The sequence below is a fragment of the Ranitomeya variabilis genome, chromosome 6 (genome assembly GCF_051348905.1).
Source record: "Ranitomeya variabilis isolate aRanVar5 chromosome 6, aRanVar5.hap1, whole genome shotgun sequence".
NCBI classification, from domain to species: domain Eukaryota; kingdom Metazoa; phylum Chordata; class Amphibia; order Anura; family Dendrobatidae; genus Ranitomeya; species Ranitomeya variabilis.
This window is the reverse complement of record NC_135237.1, coordinates 381,433,561-381,455,722: the sequence shown is the minus strand read 5'-3', so window position 1 is coordinate 381,455,722 and position 22,162 is coordinate 381,433,561. Positions and strand designations below refer to the sequence as shown.

The following is a 22,162-nucleotide window of genomic DNA, read 5'->3' as shown; positions in this document are numbered from 1 at the left end:
ACTTAGAAGACAAACTAGGAGAGCTCCATGGTGAAGTCTTGGTGATAAGAAACAGTAAAGGGTAGACGGAATCTGCTCACTTGATGGAGTTGTGCAGGTCAGGCAAATCTCTGATGAGTGTAGCAGTAAGGGCTTGTTTCCACATGCGAGAATCACGTCCGTGTCTCGCATGTAGAAACCAAGCTCTGGCGCCGGCACTCAGGAGCGGAGCTGTGCGGCTCCATGTGTTCCTATGCGGCCGCACGCTCTGCTCCGGAGTGCAGACACCAGCGCTTGGTTTCTACATGCGAGACACGGACGTGATTCTCGCATGTGGAAACAAGCCCTATAGTGGTAGTCCTTGCATAGACTGCTGCTCCACCCATTAAAGCCAGCAGTGTGGCTCACTAAAACAATTAAGAGGCAACATTTAAAAAAAAAAAAAAGCCTTGTGGTTGCCACTGTCATGTTGAAGACAAGGATGAGAAGGTGTTTGAAAGCAACATATAATAAAAGACAGCAATGCATTTCAAAATCGTTCTAATTTCTTCCTCAGGCTATCATCATAGCTACCATTCCACCATTGTTTTGGGGGTTCTTTTTTTACAGCAGTGTGCAGTAAAAATGTCATCATGACTCAATCAGAAAAGGAAGGAGGCGCACACAGCTGAATGAGACGAGGTGCAAGCTGAACCAAGATAATCAAAGAAAAAGTCAAAACAGCTGCACTCTCAATTTATGCTGATAGTGATAATTTAATAAGCAGAAATAATGACACCATACATAACGATTTTCCACATAGAGGGCACAGAATCAACAGCGTGACGTTTCGACTCTATGGAGACTCTTTCTCAAATCATACTAATTTGAAGATTCTGTGTGTCTCACGAATTATTGAAAAAATGGTGTCAAAGCGCAAGGGATATGTGGAGGTATGCTGTCGCCTGGGGATGTTGTGGTACGGCGCAAGTGTAGTTGTGTGGCTACACCATTGTTTTTGGGGTTCTTTTTTTACAGCAGTGTGCAGTAAAAATGTCATTATGACTCTCAATGTTAGGCCACATTCACACGTTCAGTATTTGGTCAGTATTTTTAAGTAACAACCAGGAGAGGAAAAATCAGAGGAAAAGTAAATTAGAAACACGTCACCACTTCTGTATTTATCACCCACTCCTGGTTTTAGCTTACAAATAATGATGTAAAATATTGACCAAATACGCAACGTGTGAACGTGTCCTTAGTGAGATTACAGCAATACAAGCGTGTATACTTTTTTCATGTGATCCTTTTAATCATTTTGTACTTCATTTAATGGGTGAGGAGAAGTAACCGATATCAGCAATATTGGCATTTCAATTTTTTTTTCTTTACAAGGTTTACCTGACTGAATTATTATATATTCTAGTAAATCACAGGTTGAGGATGTGACAATATAGAATATAATTTTTTCAAACAATGTATTGTTTCTTTTTTTTAATGTATTTTAAGGGGGAAGAGAGTGCCGATTTGAATTTAAGTTTATTTCTAATTTTATTAATATATATATTTTTTCACTTTCTAGTTCCCGTAGGGGACTTGAACCGGTCATCATTTGATTGCTTGTTCTATATATATATCAATGCTGCACATGTGAACTTGTCCTTAAAGGCTTGATTCACACATCAGTATTTTTGATCAGTTTTTGCAGTCATTTTTATATTTTAGAATAATATCCACTATCCATTACATTTAACGCAACCTGCACACCATTGCCATGTGATCATTGTTCTGTAAAGCAAATGTGACATGTACACATATGTTTTAAACTCTAGAGAACATTAGTAGAGCTCCTAGAAATCAACTTGCAGTACGTGAACCTTCCAAGTTAACTCAGATACTTTTATCAGTTGGAAATGTAAAACGAAAAGACAAAAGTTACTATATAATAAAATCTACCGAAGTAGTCTGAACATTTTATATAAATCCACTATATTGTGCTGTTCTGTATTGAGAAGGCAAATTCTTAAACTAGTCATTGTACCCAGAGAGTCTTAGAAACTATTTTGTATCTGACATACCAGGGCCAATTAAAGGAAACCTGTCACCTGAATTTGGCGGGACCTTTTTTCAGTCCGATGGGCGGTGTTTTCGGGTGTTTTATTCACCCCTTCCTTTCCCGCTGGCTGCACGCTGGCCGCAATATTGGCTTGAAGTTGATTCACTGTCCTCCGTAGAACATGCCTGCGCAAGGCAATCTTGCCTTGCACACGCGCAGTATGCTTTGCCCAACTGTGGGCAAAGCCGAAAAGCATTAGTGCGCATGCGCCGGAGCACTAATTTCCCGGAACACAGCAAAATACTTCCGGGACATAGTGCACCGGCGCATGCGCACTAATGCTTTTCGGCTTTGCCCACAGTTGGGCAAAGCATACTGCGCATGCACAAGGCAAGATTGCCTTGCGCAGGCATGTTCTACGGAGGACAGTGAATCAACTTCAAGCCAATATTGTGGCCAGCGTGCAGCCAGCGGGAAAGGAAGGGGTGAATAAAACACCCGAAAACACTGCCCATCAGACCGAAAAAAGGTCCTGCCAAATTCAGGTGACAGGTTTCCTTTAATTGGCCCTGGTATGTCAGATACAAAATAGTTTCTGAGGGTATGTTTCCACGGTCAGGAAACGCTGCTTGTTTGACGCTGCGCAGAGCTGCAGCGTCAAACAAGCAGCGTCCAGATGTTCCAGCATAGTGCAGGGGATTTTATGAAATCCCGTCTCCACTATGCGTGGAAACCCGCACGCGGCGGCCCTGCGACTCCGGACATGCTGCGCGTCTTTTCAGATCGCAGCATGTCCGTACACCTTGCGGGGACGCAGCGTCCCCGCAAGGCATATCACAGGGCCCTATGGGACAGAGCGATCATCCCGGATGTGAAGAGTTAACACATCCGGCATGATCGCGTCCCAGAAAGGGGGCGGGGCTTCGCCGCTGCGGCGATACCGCCGGCCATCCTGAACGTGGAGACATAGCCTAAGACTCTCTGGGTACAATTACTAGTTTAAGAATTTGCCTTCTCAATACAGAACAGCACAATATAGTGGATTTATATAAAATGTTCAGACTACTTCGGTAGATTTTATTATATAGTAACTTTTGTCTTTTCGTTTTACATTTCCAACTGATAAAAGTATCTGAGTTAACTTGGAAGGTTCACGTACTGCAAGTTGATTTCTAGGAGCTCTACTAATGTTCTCTAGAGTTTAAAACATATGTGTACATGTCACATTTGCTTTACAGGACAATGATCACATGGCAATGGTGTGCAGGTTGCGTTAAATGTAATGGATAGTGGATATTATTCAAAATATAAAAATGACTGCAACAAACTAGTGCAGAAACGAGCATCATAAAAAACAGATTCAACTCCTGTCGACAGATTTCAATGCCTAAGAGTGGACTATATTTAATGGCACTGACAAATGCTTCATCCACTTCATGAGAAAAAAAAAAGTACTGGATGTTAAAGACCCAGATTTTGCCTGTACCCAATAAATTCTTCAACTCCCAATTAACTGAAGGAGTTAAACACTGAGCAGGTACAGATCCTGTGGCAATTACAAATCTCCCTGAAATAAAAGCCAGAAACAGGAAGCCAAAAAACAGGTCCCTAAGGCAGGCATCTGTCTTAAATGATATCATTTGTCAAATTTCCAGCATCTTGTGGTTGCAAACACAAAAAGAAGTTCTGTGCTGTACTAAGGACATTACATTCTCATTAGCCAGAATGTTCCTGAAGTACATAACACAGGATTTAATTTAATAGGAAGCAGCTAAAACTCCTTCTGCTTCGTCGTAGACAATACAAATATTGAAAGAAATGGTTGTATATGGAACAAGTGCCACCATGGTCCTGGGCCAGTCAGTCTCGGAAACAGTTAGCAGACACGTTTTCCATTTTCTCTATCACCGATGGTCGATACAGCCTCCATGTCGTACTTTTATTACACATATAGCTTCTTTGCGGCCCCCATTCTGCTGACACACATCATTACGTTTTCAGCAAGGATAGGTATAGCCTTGTGTGCATAGCAAACATTGCTTACACATTTTAAGGCATAGTTCTACACTTTTTTTGAAATGCAAATAACACCCAAATGTTGTTTTTTCTGCTTCTTATTGTTAATATGTGTCTTGATTAATTGCAGCAATTCATCAGGTTATGGGCAAGTGCAACATGAAAGACTGAGCCACAATGCAAGTGGCCTGTGAGTGACCCCTGTCCTGGGTGAGAGAAGAGGTCACACGATATAGAACAATTTAGCCATTAAGGTTCTTAGTCCATTAGGACTGTACTAAAGCCAATGTCTCCAAAACACAAAGAGTGATTATAATATGGAACAAAAATTAAACCCAAACTCTAGGAAACAGAAAAAGGCCAAAAAAACAAAACTGAAAGTCCACTTTGTCCATCAACTCCAGCAGTCACAATGTCAGTCAACCTCAGGGTGTCTTGATAGATCCGTTCATCTTTATTGTTTGCAGAGACATCGCTCAAAGGATCATATTTTGCCATTCTCTGAAGCTCACCTCCCAATACAATTGTAGCTGGAGGGATTTACCAGTTAAATGTTAGTCTTTTATCTTTATTACAGGCCCATTAAAATGAAAGGACCCATGACTTTGTTCAGTTCACAGGAAGCAATTTAAGTGGTAATATACATACGGATAAAGTCTTCACAAAGTATTTCACTGTTTCGATTTGCATAGTGAACAGCTAAATGTTTAAGACATGCCTTGTGTTACCATGGAATAATGGATCTGTATTTCATGGCATGATGACATTTTATTGCCATCATATGCCTTAAAAAAAGTATACGGCCTCTTTTCAGGATAATAAGAGATTATATATATATATATATATATATATATATATATATATATATATATATATATAATTTTATATTTTCCATATACATATTTATTATACGCACACATTTTTCTGTTTGGAGTGTTACAACTCTCACCTGGGCAACATTTTTATTTTCATACTTCGGGAATATTAGTCCTACATCCTCATGTAGGTAGAGAAATATTCCTTGCCCTTGCATGAACAATAAGTATATATAGTTTATTGCATCTGACCCATCTACTTGTGAAAATGTGACTAACATTCATGATCTGAGCGGTTGCTGAACTCTCACGTTTCCTTTTTCTCCTTTTCTTGGCAGGCAACCACTACTATTTCTAATACTCTACTACGGTGAATAATATCTATTACAAGTTAACTCTTTAGCGTCACAGAGAAACTTAGAGTTTCAATTGTGCAGCCTATTACTAAAATATATAGATTTCAATACAAAATTTGTCGAACTGAGGGATCACTTAACTTTATTACGAAAGGGAAAATTAAGTAATTGGCATGCTTTGATATTGGACTTTAAAAAAAATAAACAATTTTTTTTGTTCAACTTTTTACCCTTCGGATCAGTTTTGCTATCAACATGTCTGACTTGAACAAAACTGACTTGAACTATTTTATTTATTTTTTTAAAGGGGAGGATTTTAATTGAAAAAGATGTATCAATATATCTTTTGCATTCAAGAAAACAAAAAAAGAAAATACACCAAATTACCCATGACATTGGCCCTAGTATATGTATGTTAAGAGTCTAACATTTACTGTAGTAATATACTTTAGATTTAAGGTGGATCCTAATAGCAGAATCCATATTTTCATACATGTGATTATCTTTATAAACATCATTTACGCAATAGATGTCCACTACCAATTTTATGCAAACCTTTCACTATGCGCCTACGTAAATCACAAATAAGTCTGCATTCAAATTGCCTTGATATACATACACCAAGCAAATGCCTGAATTCTTTAAAGTGGTTATTTCAACTATCCTCCAAACAACCCTTTACTGTAATGAGGGCATACAATGCTTAACAAGAGGATAGTCCTCCGTTTCATAACTCAGGGGTGTCACAATGGCAATAACCTTCCTTGCCATTTGTCTTTAGTGCAGTTGTGACACTTTGGCATGATCCATAATTTGGCAGCTATTTACTGTGACATTTTCCTTCAGCTGAGCCATAACATTCAGTAAAGTCATTATTTGGTTCCATTTACCATATAAATTGTATTGTTGTGCATGCATGCTCGCTGCTACATTAGGAATCTTGAAAATGAGTAAATCTTGTAAAATAGATACTATCAGCACTCAATGGCAGAACAGTTTTGCTCCTCTGTATTGAAAGGTAGTAAAAAAAAAATCAAAAATAAATACACTCGTTAAATGTCATTAAGACAAAGAGAAAAAAAAAAAGAAACTCTAAAGCTATAATTATAATATTTGCACATGACAGGACTGTTATACTTGGCCAGGCTTCCCTTTAAAAAATATCCTGGTGGGGATCTACCTTAATTTGAAAAGGCATTATGACATTCCAGCAGGACAATTAAATGTGAAGAATATCTGGGTCTTGGCTGGCTGTTGGGAAAAAAAGCAAAACTTACGACATGTGATTCTGATTCAAAGGGGGAAAAAAGGGAAAGCTGCAACCATTTATTGCCACAAAGGGCAAACAAAATTCTAAAATTGTACCTGTGGATGGAGCATTGCTGACTGCTGTAAGCAAATAGCGTAGAATAGATCAAATACAGACCGGTGTCTTCAGAATTCCGACGTGATATTTAGCAAGCTTTGTAATACTAGCAACATAAAGCACAGGTCAAAAAGTTATCAAAATATTACCAAAGCGGCCAAATCTAAAGCATACGCAACAATTTACAAAGAGTTAAAATTCTGGAATTAGACCAAAGTACATGTCTGCATCGTTCCTAGTAATTGGGCAACTGTTTGATGTGTGAAAGAAAATTATCAGATTGTTAGGTTGCGAAGTTGAAACAATGTATTGTTAAGCAGCACGGAGCAGAAATTTATTTTGGATCCTTAAATATTTTTATTTGTTTTTGCAGAAGACCTCACGTCAGTTGCAAAGTCTTCACAGAGTGGTTTTTCGACACAAGTAATGTTTTTAACACCGACATCTTTATACATGTAGAATAGGTTTAAGATTTGTGAGCAAAAAAAAAAAAAAAAGAAGAAAACTCTTAAGAGCCAGGTGTGATTCTATAAAAAGAGAAAAACTCCATCGATATTATTTCATGTGGTTTTATTTTCCAACGGCAATGGCAATGACCTCCAAAACATCGGAAAAAGTATATAAAATATATTTCTTCATAACAGTTTATATATTAAGCACTTTTACTTTTTTACGTTTTATTTAATTACATATCAAACAAGGTAAATCATCCTTTACAGAAAAATATGTACAATAATGATTACATCTATTTTATTTATTATTGTCATTTATTTAGGCACTTGTAAAGTTAATTGATTCAAAACCAATGAGGTACCTTAACATTCAATAGGCTGTTTTTTGTTAAATGAAAACATTTTAGCGACACCTAGATACTGATTTTTAATATACTATCCATTAACGACAACATGTTTTAGACATTTCCCGGCAGAAAGGACCATTTTCAATGTGATTTATATCATTGTTCTGTTTTTACAGCTTGCTGTTGACAAGGTGAGGTAATTCGACTACAATTTTCCCAATGTTTTTCCCTGTGTACATATAATCTACAGCCCGGAATACAGACTCCAAACCAGTAAACTTGCCTTCTGGCGATTGTTCTCCGTGATCCACCCCACACAGCAGTTTCCCACTTTGGTACAGTTTCACCAAAGCCATTAATGCTTCCTTGTATTCAGGCATAAAATGGGGCAAGAAAAAACCATGAACACTGGCAGATTTGCGTAGTAAAACTGCAGGTAAAGCACTTGCTTTAATGGGCAACATACCACTAGATGTCTGATAGCCAGAAATAAAACCAATTATGATAAGGTGACCCTCTGTTGCCAAACAGTTGACTAATGTATCGAACATTTCCCCTCCAATAGACTCATATACAACGTCTACGCCCTCAGGAAACTTTTTCTTTATGACTGAAGCCACATTTTCAGACTTGTAATTTATGGGTAGATCACAGCCGATAGACTTTAGGAATCCGGCCTTCTCTTCAGAAGAACATGTCCCAATAACATAACATTTGGCATTTTTTGCAAGCTGCACAGCAAACTGTCCTGTTCCGCCAGCAGCAGCAGTCACCAGAATGGTCTTATCTTCAGACAAGTACCCAAATTTTTTGAGACTAATATAAGCGGTTGTGCCACTGAGGAGCAACGTTAAGAGCTCTGGTTTTACTAAAGGCACGGGAATAGCAATATTAGCTGGTACAATTGTATATTCAGCAAAAGAACCATTTTTAACATATGCAACAGGTTGGCCAACGGTGAAACTTTTACTAGCACTGAGCCCTAGTGCTACTACTTCACCGATTCCTTCAAATCCGATATCAAAGGGAGGCTTTACAGATGCGTCATATCGTCCAGATGAAAAGTTAATATCCGACGCATTGATACCAATGTATCTAAAGGCAAAGAAAGGAGAATGTTAAACAGTAGAATTTCATTTTCATGATAATAGTACTATTTTATAGCCATTATACAAAATGATTGTGTTTACAGTAAGATAGACGTTAAAAGGATTGTCAGGGGAGTAAAAATATTTAGAAAATGCTGAGAGTAGTGTGAAAAATAATCGAATCATTACTCATCTCACCGGTCAACCACCCTATCTGATATTACCTGCTTCATCACAGTTCTCTACTGCTTGTTGCAGCTCTGTGTATCCAATCTCTAGTAAACCTATACAATAAGTGACTAGCGGCAGTGATCACGTGTCCCTCCGATAGAACATTCTCACCGCAAGAGGGAGTAGAGACCAGTGGAGGACCAGGCTACGCTGAGCAAGCATAACCAGGGATGAAAGAGGCAGGTATTGATTTTTTTTTTACTTTTCTAAAACTATTCTGAGCAGTTTTGAAAATTGTATACCCTCTGTTTAGAGACTATAGAATAAGAATGTAAGAAAATATCTACATGACATGTAAAATACATTCAAAGTAATGTTTTTTTTATATATGATAATATATAACAATGGGATCTTTGGAAGTCATTTATAAATCTTTAGTTACCGCTATATATAATGCATATGACTGTGCAATGATTCTCTATATTTTTATAGTAGGGAGAGGGAAATAAACTGCTGCTAGAAACTTCTGACCTAGATGACCTCCCATAAAATAGGATCAGGCATGTTGAAATTAATAGACAACGGTCCTCATACCCATAAGCTTATTGGCCAGAACCTGCTGATAACCGGCTTTCCATCATTATTTTAGAGATGCATCTAGAACCCGACAGAAGATTCTCATGGTAAATCAACATATAATATCTTTTATCTTACTAACTAAACTGTTGATGGCAAATATATCCTTTTACATTATCATTTCACAATAATTTAAAGGGAACCGGTCACCACGTTTTTGGAAGATGGGATAAAAATAGCGTTAAATAGGGGCAGAGGTGGGCGTTACATTAGTGTGTGTGTTATGCGTTTATTACCCACCTAAGTTGCCGAAATAACTTTGCAAAGTCTCCGTTTTCGCCTGTCAATCAGGCTGGTCAGGTCGCATGGGCGTTGTCTTCCCCCAGATTTGGCGTAGTTTTCCGTTGGTGGCGTAGTGGTGTGCGCATGCCCAAAGTCCGGAATCCTCTTCCAGGGGATTTAAAATAGCGCGGTGTTCGTTATTGCATTGGTGATCGGTGGGCGCGGCCATCTTCCTTTGGCCGCGCGTGCGCAGAAGCGGCGCTCTGCTGGCCGCGGCTTCAGGAAAATGGCCGCCGCGATATCCATCTGCGCACGCGCGGCATCCCGCGGCCATTTTCCTGAAGCCGCGGCCAGCAGAGCGCCGCTTCTGCGCACGCGCGGCCAAAGGAAGATGGCCGCGCCCACCGATCACCAATGCAATAACGAACACCGCGCTATTTTAAATCCCCTGGAAGAGGATTCCGGACTTTGGGCATGCGCACACCACTACGCCACCAACGGAAAACTACGCCAAATCTGGGTGAAGACACCACGCCCATGTGACCTGACCAGCCTGATTGACAGGCGAAAACGGAGACTTTGCAAAGTTATTTCGGCAACTTAGGTGGGTAATAAACGCATAACACACACACTAATGTAACGCCCACCTCTGCCCCTATTTAACGCTATTTTTATCCCATCTTCCAAAAACGTGGTGACAGGTTCCCTTTAATGTGAGACAGCATATGGGGTTGCCATAGGCTGTGTAAATTCACTTTGCTTAACTAATAACCCCATAACCCAACATCATCTTCCTATTTTAGCAGGTAATCTAGCACATTTCTTTTTTTTGCAATATAGTAGACACAGCCAAGCTTCTTTTTATTTGTAACATTTCGCGAGTATAGTTGCCCTTGTACTTATGACATCTTGCACTGGCTGCAGGTTATATGGTAGAGTGTTCATGCTACAAACTTCCTATACCTCATTCCAATGGCATTGTACAGGGATGAGGTCAAGAGACCGTGTAAACCACTGAAGTATGCAAAAGTGATTGTCATGTTCCATTTTGTCCATTTTATCCTATGATGCAGGAAAGACAGTGACCTTGAAGAGATGATACTGGTCAGCAAAAATGTATAGATATGCAGTAGCATTCAGACAGTGATGGTAGTGGAGTAATGGAGATGGGAATGCTTCCTTAGTCCAATTGCACAGTTTGTACCCTTGACACCAGGCAAGATAGATCTATAGCATCATATAGATTTACTACAGAGTTGTTTCAGAGCAAAGGTGATGTGTGATTATATGTGCAGCACAACCCTATACATTTTTTACTTATTGCAACCTCCTTGTTTACATGTATAACTTTTTATCAATATATCTTTTCAACTTTTGCAAAAGTGAACCCATGTTGAACCAGATGACCCAAAAAATGTATTATACACAGTCAAGCTAATGCCATTTCGGGCAGACGAGAATTTAAACATGTCACCAATTCACTACTGATGGTCTAAAGGGTAAGGTTTCACCTTAAAGGAGACGGCCAAGCTGACATACGAAGACAAAAGGTTACCCAGTGCTCCCTGGGAAATAAAATATGCAAATGGCCTTTTCACAGAAGATGAGAACAGGGTCTCTAATGTCATCTATTGGAAGTTGCAATCCTATAAATTAAATATAACCCCTTAACTGCTTTTACTTAAAACTTTGTATATAAACCCAAGCCAGAATCTCCAATTAATACAGAGTTCATGCCCCTTTAAATGCAAATTAGGAGACTGGTTGGTTGGGTAAGAGGTCTTCGACAGGGGTCGAAAGAGTAACATTTATCCTTAGGCCGGGGTTACACTTGCGTGTGCAATGCGAGAAACTCGCACGAGTCTCTCGCATCAATACCCGGCACTGCCGCCGGCACTCAGGACCGGAGTGTGTGGCTGCATGTATTTCTATGCAGCTGAACGCTCCGGTCCCGACTGCCGGCAGCAGTGTCGGGTATTGATGAGAGTTTCTCGCATTGCACACGCAAGTGTGACCCCGACTTAAAGTGCCCTCCAAGCTACCATAGGGATTACTATAGGCCATGCAATGCTCCCTGGAAAATAAAATAAGAACATTGAAACAGCTACATGCAATGGACATTCTGGCTTGACTTAAAAAACCCTACCCTGTGGGCTAGTATGTTAATGGGGGAATACTGACTTATGCTACTTCCAATAGGGTGGCACTACCGCCTTATGCTACTTCCAATAGGGTGGCACTACCGCCTTATGCTACTTCCAATAGGGTGGCACTACCGCCTTATGCTACTTCCAATAGGGTGGCACTACCGCCTTATGCTACTTCCAATAGGGTGGCACTACCGCCTTATGCTACTTCCAATAGGGTGGCACTACCGCCTTATGCTACTTCCAATAGGGTGGCACTACCGCCTTATGCTACTTCCAATAGGGTGGCACTACCGCCTTATGCTACTTCCAATAGGGTGGCACTACCGCCTTATGCTACTTCCAATAGGGTGGCACTACCGCCTTATGCTACTTCCAATAGGGTGGCACTACCACCTTATGCTACTTCCAATAGGGTGGCACTAGAGACCCTGATCTCTTCCTCTGTAAAGAGGCTAATTGTAGAACTGACTTATTATTGAACATCACATCAGGTTATCAAAGCTTTTCTGGCATTACTACTAGAATTTAAGACCATCGTGGCTAAAAATAATAATCTTAAGTGTATGATGTTTAGCTGTCTTTACTCATTTATTATGAAAAAAGCTGGCCATTTTATCTTTATTTTAACAAATATGTTGTGGAAATGACGTGACACTTACTAATAGTATTATAGAGTCTCCTCCTGTACTTGTTGGTGTAGCCGTCCTCACAGACTGTACAATTCTGTCCTCACTATGGCTGCTGATGACTAGATTTGTCCATCATCCTCATTAAAGTGAAAAGCAACTTGTCCATGCAGAGTATTTTTGACTTAATGGAGGCCAATGGTTAGGTCTGCTGACAAGCTTCACCATCAGCAGCCATTTTGTGGACATCAAAGCTGTGCAGGCCGTGAGGAAGGATCAGTAACAAGAACAAGGCCTGTGATGATACTTATATTATAAAGTACAACATCGTGCCCCTGACACATTTGTTAAAATAAAATGGCCAACCACTTTAAAGACTATTTTCAGTGACAAACCAATATTTGAGCCTTGTAACAGATTTAACATACCAGTTTTTTTTTGTCCCTCCCGCATCTCTACGCTAAATTAAGCTTAAATAAAACCTGTGATGACATGTCACAGATAATAGGGTTAATCTGCAGGTAAATCACATTTAATTCCTGTTTAGCCAGCTTACTGGAGCAGTGGCTACAGGGACAACATAAGTGTTATTCTCCCTGCAGCCGCTCGCTTCCAGTCTTCAAGGCAGTGCAAGGAGCTGTTGCAGTCACCACTTTCTATACTGTGAGCACGCTGTAATCACTCCCCGACACTTTGATTGACAGTTTGCCCTGCACACACTGTAAAGAAGGCTGTCAGTCATTGTGCAGAGGAGTGAATACGGCCATGCTCACTGTATACTGTGCGGTGACCGTAACAACCCTCTGCACCTCCTTGATTCCTGGAAGCGAGCAGCTGCAGGGAAAATGTAACTTCATGTTTTGCTCTAGCATGCCGGCGAAACACTATCCACCTGAAATGTATCACTTTTTCAGCAGGTAAATAGCATTTCTGAATATGATAAGTTCCCTTCAATGGTCAACATTGCAAACAATAATTTAAGTAGGTGACTGGGTGTGAACAGGAGCAGGATGGGTTCCAGTCCTGAGCTATATTGACAGGAGACATGTTTGAACTCTGTGATAAAATTCTACATTTTTGTAGAAAAAAGTGGCAATGTGCATAGTGGTCTTGTTATAGTGGGAAGGAAACATTTTTGAGGTGACTTATGGAAAACACTGTGCAAATATACTTATAACAGCCATGATGTCTGGTTTTTGGCACCAGGTTGACCTTACGTTAATTCCTAATAACAAGAAGATATTTATATTAACAGAATATATGTTTATCTATGGGAAATATCTTATTAATGATAATTGTATTTATATAGCCTAGTGTCCAGGCACTAATTCTGGGATTCCACTTCTCTGTCTCTTCTTAATTATCGGAGCATGATATATAAAGGAGATGTGGTTTCTTTACATTTTATATAACCGTTGCATATCCCATTATTTGGCTCAACGGTAAAGTAAATGATTATGAAAGACTCTTTTTTGGAAATGTCCAGGTTAAAATTTAAAAAAAATAAATTACAAAAATATGACAATATGCTAGAAGAAAATATGCATATTAAAAGGTATACGTAAGACGAATGAGTGAAAACCAGATGACCTGTAAGTATATAGGGCAAAGAATGTATCACTGCATAATTTGCCATAAAATTAATTGACAATACTGTATAAAAATACATTAATATACTGTAGAATTTGCATTATTATGTAGCAAAATGACTGCCTACAGAACATGTCTGGAGCTTGTAAAAATATTATATTGCAGAAGTCTGAAAAAAAAAAAAAAACTTTTGAGGGATTCATTCCAATTTAAAACACAATGGTTGAGGATTTAAAAAAAACAAAAAAAACAAAAAAAAAAACATGCCGCTATATTATCCTATCAAAAAAGCTTTTTTGATAGGATAATATAATTAATTTTCAGGAGACTTAGTATTTTGTGCCCAAAAATATTGGATATTTATAGGGCAGACCTGTAGGAATTTGCAAAGTAAAGCATACCATATGCACCAACATGGCGCACGCCTTTTTGACCTATGTTATAGACTACTGGTTGCAACTGGCATTCTTCACTGTTTTTTCCCACATGCAAGAAAAAAAAAAGTTGGGGGCGATTTTTTTCTTAAAACGTTAAAATTGTCATTAATAAATTACTCATCCACTTAAAAGTAACAATTTGTTCCCCAACATAAATGATACATTTAATATAGTGTGTCGGCATTAATTGAAGACATTATGCATACATCCTAAAAGTTGTCAGTTACACAGGGATGCTAAGTAACTCAATAAAAATGGCTAAATATTGTGATTGCAACTTAAAAAAAAAAACCAAAAAAAAAGAGTCAGGGAGGCCAATGTAGAAATATTAACCCTCTGTGGTCTTGCCAAAAAAAACAAAACAGGGAGACCAATGTAGAAATATTAACCCTCTGTGGTGTTGCCAAACACTCTGTTGTGAGTATTCCAAACTGAACTCATTCTCTATATACACATGCTACAGACACACCCGGGACTGAATGGCCAGAGGGAACACTCCCATTTCCACACAGCCTCTTTTAAAAAGTGAGAGGTGGGGGACTGAGGAAGCTGTGGAGGGAGGAGAGGTAGGGGCACAGCAGATTAACCCGCATAGTGTTTGAAGTGTCAGCAAACAAGCTGCAGGCACCTCCAACTGTAAAAGGGGTTAATGGCTGGGAAATAATAATAAATCACAGTCTGGTATGCCCACCTTTTGTTTGCACCTTCCTCAACACTGATAGGTCACATTGTGGTCACTAAAAGAAAGATCCATTCCATTTCTGGGATTTACAGAGCCAAAACAAGAAAGTGCAAAGTTAAAGAAACCATGAAATATAACAAATGAATAGTTGTCCGGAAATGACTGTATTAAAAAGCAAATATAGGCGATAAGATAAGGACTAAAAAAAGGGGGATTTTATGGTACAAGATCTCGGAAGCAGAACACGAACAAGTCTCCATGGTCATATATTAGTGTCAGAAACTGTTCTTTTTGTCGTGTCTAAGCAAAGTAGATCTGAATCAGAACGAATATATGTACGTTTGGAAGGGAGAGCGACGATTTAGTACATAACAAATGTATGTACCGAGGCCAAGAACGATCAAGATCTGTCTGCATCATATGAAAGTTTTGGGCAAGAAATCCCTCTCCTTCATGGGTCAGAAGCATAGTGTGAAGATAGGCAAAATGATGCCCATTGGAATCAGACAGGGATAACTCCAGGTAGCGGATAGAACAGGTCATGTTCTTGTGGCTGTCCTCAGGAAATAAAGGTATGGTCTAGACTAAGCATCTAATACCATGCAGAGTCAAAATTAGGAATACAGTTCGCCTAAAGTATGTTTGGCACCAGCAGAAGGAATATATCCATTAGTGCAGACATTGTTTAGTAAATGTTTGCACTATTGGGAACTCTCAGTTGTATAGATTTACATAAAATAATATAAGATACACCCTTAAATTTCCTCCTCAATACTTACCATGCTGCTGCATGCATTTAGTATTTGTATAGTTCAGAATTACAAATGACATATTTATCTGGAGTCTGAAGTACAGCTTCTCTATGTTTATATGTTGGGATACATTTACCGCACATTCATTTCAGAATTGTAAATATTTTCAAAATTACAGAAAATATTTCTAAAATTGGCAAAATGGGGAAAAAAGAAAAAAATATTAATTGGTTGGGACCAGTAATCCGTACGTAATATGTGCATATTTAATTACAATTGCTTGCACATTTTCAAAGAAAATCAGCAACAAGAAGAAACAGTTGTCGAGCTGCGTAATCATTGTAATCACTTAAATTTCATTCTCAATCTCTGGCCTTTATCATCAAACTATTTTAGTGGCAATTATATTGTGAAGAGGCGAGCCTGTACTATTTGCCAGTCAGGATTATTTATACACGGCTATATAAACATAACTGTGGTAAGAAGGGTTACATACCCGTGGACAGGGCATTATTAGTGATGCCAAATAGCTGGATGAGGAGGGATTTTTCATAGGTGTCTCTAAGGTATGCCTAAAATTATGCTTGAAATAAGTCAAAAAACGAACCTTGCTAAAAGTAAACTTTGTAAATATCGAAATTGAAAAAAAAAAAAAAAGCAGACAATCAATAATGCATGCTATCAGATTATGCATCTGATTATTACTTTTAGAAAAAAAACTGGGGGAAAAATAAAACTGCTTAATGCAATAAAAAAAGCATAATAATACTCACTATATCAGAAAAAAATATTTGTAGTGTTAGGTGCGTAATAATTATAATGTAAAAAAAACTCCCAAAAACATGAACTAAGATAAATAGAATAAATTAGGGCATTCTTCAATTTACAGGCCAGTGATGTGCACTTGCATTTGAAGGAACAAGCCTTGAGGTTAGCTTGGGTTCAGTGAAATATTTACATTTATGGCAGCTGTGTGGCTACTGTCCACTCAATACCGTGCAAAAAAAAATGGTGACAAGTCCCATAGAAAAGGTGGCACCTCTTGCCACACCCTTCTTTTAGTGTGGGTTAGAGCTGCAGAAATGAAGTGAATATTTATAATTCTGCGTGTATATATACATAAATAACTATACTTGGGCTATGTTCACACTATCAGTATTTTACAGCAGTATTTGTAAGCCAAAATCAGGAAAAAGGAACAATCAGAGGAAAAGTATAATAGAAACATATGCACCACTTCTGTATTTATCACCCACTCCTGGTTTTAGCTTACAAATACTGACGTAAAATACTGTGATCGTAACCTTTAGTGTGCACACGCATACACCTCACTCATGGAGTTTGTGCAAGGTTTGCTTATTAATTTTTTTTTTATATACAAGAGAAAAACTCAAGAAAAGTTGCCACTGAAATGGATGAAACATAATTTTTTTTTTTTTTTGGGGGGGGAGGGTGTGTGTGACATGTGATGGAGATGGGGGCTCATCCAGAATTCTAATTCTGCATGTGTTGGCTTCGAATGGTTCTTAAAACAATGTCCTCCATGGGTCCTGGTACAAGTATTACATCGTTTTCCATGGTGGATTGATTAATTCATTCTCTTTTGCTGTGGACATACGAGTAAATTAAAATAAACAAACAACTGTTGTATATAATGTATGGATATTCACTTATGTTTCTATTCCATACCTGGTGCATATAACATTGGTGTCTAATGATAAAAAGAATAGCTTGACCAGTACTATTAGTTTGATAAATGACGATATTTGGGTAGAGGAGTCACTTTGACTCCTAGTAACAAATGGTTAACTTTTTAATAAGGGAATAAAAAAAAAATGACAAAGCCTAACAAATAAGATTTATGTGTTTACAATATACTGATAGAAAATAAAAAAGCACAAAAAAAAAAAAATCTGCAATGCTCTCCTGTGCCCTGGTAACTTCTGCATCTCCCAGGGGTAGGGAAGGCGATGATCAGGATGGAAGGGATGGGGAGAGGGGCTACAGGGCTGTTGGGGGCTGCTGCTTGCACTGATCTCCCTTCCTATTGATTCAGGGCTTCCTAGGGTTAGTGACGCACAGAACAAGCACAGCTCACTCTCCTTCATCCTGGGATGGACTGGACACCATGCTCTGGGTTATCAGGCCAGCTCCTTCAGATCTCAGGTGCTGGAACCTCCCACTGTATGCTATTCCTGCAGGCCAGGTAAGAAGTGTCAGGGCATGGTCTGTACAAGGCGGAACCTGGCAGGGCGCTGAGAAGAATGATGGGAAAATAAAACCAACAGTCGCCAGATGGCGGCTGCTCCAACTTATTTTGGGATCACAGGAAGGAAGAGAATGAAGCTGGCCTGCCAAGGAGAGAAACAAAACAAGGCTTAGTGAGGAGTGAATGGGACCTGCAAGCTGCTTTTCTGAATGGCTAGATGGGCTGAAATGTAGGATGGCCAGGATAGGAGTGGTAGTGCAAGGGTTACTGCCTGCTGAGATGGCACAGTGACTCCTGCACCGACACATGATGACCCTAGGGGTTCCTTCCAACTCGAACATTCTCAGATTCTAGGATTAGGAGAGGTATACCCAGGTGCATCCCCTCACATAGACCATAGAGGGTCTCTCATATATCTGCTGAGGGGGGCGTGCCGGCTTAGCACACACTGTAGGACAGGGAAGGTGCCAGTGGAAAAATGGCAACTGTGGGCACTGGTATAGGGGATATACAGGAAGATGCTGCTTACCGGTTCCTGATGAGGAGCTCTCCATCCCCTGGCACGGGCACTGGCACATTGGGCATTAAAGTCACAGCCTTCCTGAAGTCTGGGCTCAGCTGAGTGACCACCAGCTTTTTCATAGAAGTGGGGATATTGGAGCCATGGAAATCCACAAAGTGGTGAGAGTAAGACATGTCCAGAATGGGCCGAGCAGCTGAGAGCAGTGGCCAGGTTCTTGTGCCCAGTAAGCCGAGCCCCGCTCTGACCCGCAGCATGGCCATGTACCCCGAGCAGGCCGCCCAGCACCACAGGCCGGATCACACTCCCCACAGGCCGGATCACACAGCCGGCTGCCGCCGCACAGGCAGGGGAAGCACTCTGCAAGAGAAACAAATCATTAGGCGGGTCTCCCAATGCTAAACTGACACAGCCTTGCTATTGCTGCGTCCCTCCCGCCCCTTTCTTTCCCAAACCTTCAGAAAGGAAAGTGGAGAGGGAAAAAAAAGCAGCAGCCAAATCCCCCGGAGCTGATCTTCCCCTGCACCGTCACTAAAATGAAACAGGAAGAAAGTTGAGCTCTGGCTCCAGCCTCCCACCGTGTGCAGCAGCACAGCCCGTGCCTGCCATAGAGCGCTGCAGCTGGCCTCCCCACGCAGGGTTAATCGCACTAATCTGGATGGGCAGTTGTTTATTTGCTGTAAATCACTGAAGAGCCGGCAACTGCCCGTCAGCCACAACACACGGCGACCTGACGGGCGCAGGCTGCCTGCTAGAGCGCAGCCATTAACCCATGGCAGGCAGGAAAAGAAAGAGAGAAAGGAGGATGTGTGTATTGGGAGACTCTCAGGGTAACACCAGACATGGCAATGAACGGGTTAACCCTCCGTGGTCAGTAAAGCTTAAGGCCTGCTTGTGACTCCTCATGGTGCCCAGGAGTGGCTGTCTCCTCCTCTTCCCTTGTGAAGTATTCCCTTCCCTCAGAGGTGATGAGCCCTGAGAAGCCGGCTGCTGGGGAAGCCTTTCATGTCTGGAGGTGGGAACCTCTACATCAAAGGGACCTCTAGTGTGGGGTCATGGCTACCAGAAGGCTGCACGTGTCTGAGTGGGACAGGCTGGGCCGGGCGTGTGTGCCCACTGCCCTCTCCATAGACCCCAGAGCCAGCAAAAACCCTGGGCACTGCCCTCTGCAAGTGCTATAGCCAGGCAGCATTAACCTTTTCCCTGCTGGTCTCCCCTCTCCAGCCTGATGCTGCACCATCACGTGACCTAAGTGCTTTGCTTAATCTTCAAAGGGACTAGATTAACTGTTTCATGGCAGCAGGCTCCTGCACACAGGATTATGTAGGCTATGTGCACACGTTGCGGATTTGACTCTGGAATTTTTTGTGCGGATTCTGCATCTCTTGGCAGATAACGCAGGTGCGGATTTCTTGTGTTTTTACCACTGCGGATTTCTATAATGGAATGGGTACAAAAATGTTGCAGATCCGCACAAATAAATGACATGCTCCTTCTTTTAATCCGCAGCGTTTTCCGCACGGAATTTTCCGCACCATTAGCATAGAATTTTTTTCCCCATTGATTTACATTGTACTGTAAATCACTTGCGGATCTGCAGCGTTTCTGGGCGGAAAAAAACGCTGCGGATCCACAGTAAATCCGCAACGTGTGCACATAGCCTTAGAGATTCCAGGTTTACATTACATTTAAGGGAACCAAGAGAAACCAGTTACTTCCAGCAAAGGGCGATTAGGCTGAAATACCAATAGCTAATTATTGCTTCTCTTTAATCCTTACATACATGGCACATGTAACATGACGCTACTGCACTAATTGAAAACGCATACTCTGATAGGGTTTTGTTATATCCGGGATATTAAAAGCATTTAGGCTATGTGCACACGTAGAATTGTCCTCTGCGGATTTTTCCGCAGCGGATTTGATAAATCCACAGGGCAAAAACACTGCGTTTTTGCTGCGGATTTACCGCGGTTTTTGTGCGGATTCCATTGCGGTTTTACACCTGCGGATTCCTATTATGGAGCAGGTGTAAAACCGCTGCGGATTCCGCACAAAGAATTGACATGCTACGGAATGTAAACCGCTGCGTTTCTGCGCGTTTTTTTCCGCATCATGTGCACAGCGTTTTCGGTTTCCCATAGGTTTACATTGTACTGTAAACTCATGGGAAACCGCTACGGACCTGCAGCAAAATCCGCATCGTGCGCACAGAGCCTAACCGTAGTAATTTATATTAATATTAGGTAGTGTTCACATGCAGCAGATGAGTTACTAACGTTTCTGTTTTCTGGGTATGAATGAGGTTTGTAAAATTCCAGAAATGAGCTTACTTCTCGGTATAGGACAGATACAGAGAATTCTGATACATTTGTATTGCACATATCCTAGATGTGCCAAACAGTATGAAACATCAGTATATTGGGAGGATTATTAATTATACTAAAGCTGTCATACCCTGTAATAAGAGTATTAAATGATACGCTATATTTTTTGGGAGAGTTCACACATTGCAGATTTGGTCCGTTCAGGTTCAGCACATGGATGTCTGAGCCATAATTCCGAAGAATGGGACGTTCACAATAACTTCATAGAAACCACAATAAAAAATCCTGGTAAATATTATGTATAATTCAAATTTATTGATATGAATGTATCATATTTTGCGAATAAAATAAAAAAAGTACAGCACCGACATAATCCAAAGCATTGTACAACAGAAGGAAAAGTAGCCGGACGACAACTTAAATAGGGGTCCTGCAATGTTAGGACCCCCCAGTTCCTTGCAATCGCAGAATTCCTAGTGCGAGGCTTGTCTGCTATTTAATGAATGAGCATAAATAGGAATAAAGCCTGCAATCAGCGCTGTGACGTTTGTGCTCTCCTGATGTATGAAGCCTTCTTTAACATTGTCTTGCTGTTTATCTTGAAAGAGGGCTAGAGAGGGAGAAACAGACATGGGAGAAATGAAAACAAAGCAATTAAAGAGATTGACAGGTGTGGTTTGTGTGAGATGTGTATGAAAGTGTCAGGGTGACGTTGGCAGGAGGAGGAGGAGTAACTAAGTGAAGCAGGAAAGGCAGCTCGATGTGTCTGTCTATCAGTTGAGAGTGTCTGAGAAGCCCAGGGATCTGAATGTGTGTGTTATATTACACTGAAAAAAAAGAAGAGAGGGACGCTGGATCTCCTCCTCTCCCTGGAGTTTATGCTCAGCCTGTGATCACTTCACTCCCTGCTCTGAAAATCCATTTTTTACTAACTCTTTTAAACCTACATTTTCGAGAAGCTTATTTGCGTCTGCTTTTTTTGTTGCAGATCATAAACGTGCCATTCTTTTTTTTTTTTTTGCAAAATGCATTCTACCTGACAGCACGCATTTGTATCAATGATCATCGAGGAAGAAGAATAGGAAGTAATTCCCGGGGATGCTGGAAGGTGGGGAAGCCACCCAGTGTATGTGTCTCTGCTCTTCTCCTGTTACTCCATCTCTGCTCTGCCATTAAATGCTAAGACGGAGAGGACACTCGGGAGTCAGCCAGCTGCTGGGGAAGGAGAAGCCGAAATGAAACAAGCCCTGGCAATCCACAGAAAGCCCAGACCCACAAGCTGAAGGCAGAGGGGGAAAAGTTGCAGCTTTCGAGACTCTTGTTTGATCTTGGATAAAGGCTGTAGTGGGAGTGACTGCACTTACCATCTTCTAGGGGAGCAGCCAG

General features: G+C 40.5%; 2 protein-coding genes across 3 annotated transcripts in view; one reads left to right on the top strand and one right to left on the bottom strand.

Annotated features, from left to right (window-relative positions):
• Window positions 1-7,122: 7,122 nt before the first annotated feature.
• On the bottom strand, window positions 7,123-19,363 carry PTGR3 (prostaglandin reductase 3). 2 transcript variants are annotated; one of them, XM_077270083.1, is made up of 3 exons: window positions 18,905-19,363; window positions 18,459-18,809; window positions 7,123-8,461 (listed from the first exon to the last, which is right to left on the bottom strand). In XM_077270083.1, exons 2-3 carry the CDS (start codon window positions 18,710-18,712, stop codon window positions 7,537-7,539), a joined length of 1,179 nt encoding a protein of 392 aa, XP_077126198.1. In that variant the 5' UTR covers window positions 18,713-18,809; window positions 18,905-19,363; the 3' UTR covers window positions 7,123-7,536. The 2 variants fall into 2 exon arrangements, with proteins under 2 accessions (XP_077126198.1, XP_077126197.1); XM_077270082.1 differs by lacking the exon at window positions 18,905-19,363 and having other exon boundaries at window positions 18,459-18,884.
• Window positions 15,934-22,162, top strand: part of TSHZ1 (teashirt zinc finger homeobox 1) — a 139,740-nt gene continuing 133,511 nt past the window's right edge. Inside the window, exons 1-2 of the mRNA XM_077270081.1 lie at window positions 15,934-17,926; window positions 21,765-22,162. The exon at window positions 21,765-22,162 is cut by the window's right edge and continues 520 nt beyond it. The gene's annotated coding sequence lies outside the window, so the exon portion shown is untranslated. The remainder of the gene's footprint in view (window positions 17,927-21,764) is intronic.

What these genes read in the sequence shown, in the direction of transcription:
- PTGR3 (XM_077270083.1), bottom strand. Translation starts at nt 18,712, where the DNA reads ATGGCCATGCTGCGGGTCAGAGCGGGGCTCGGCTTACTGGGCACAAGA. An exon ending in GAGCTCCTCATCAGGAACCG is followed by an intron (nt 8,462 to 18,458) that starts GTAAGCAGCATC and finishes CTTTGCCTTTAG; the next exon opens with ATACATTGGTATCAATGCGT.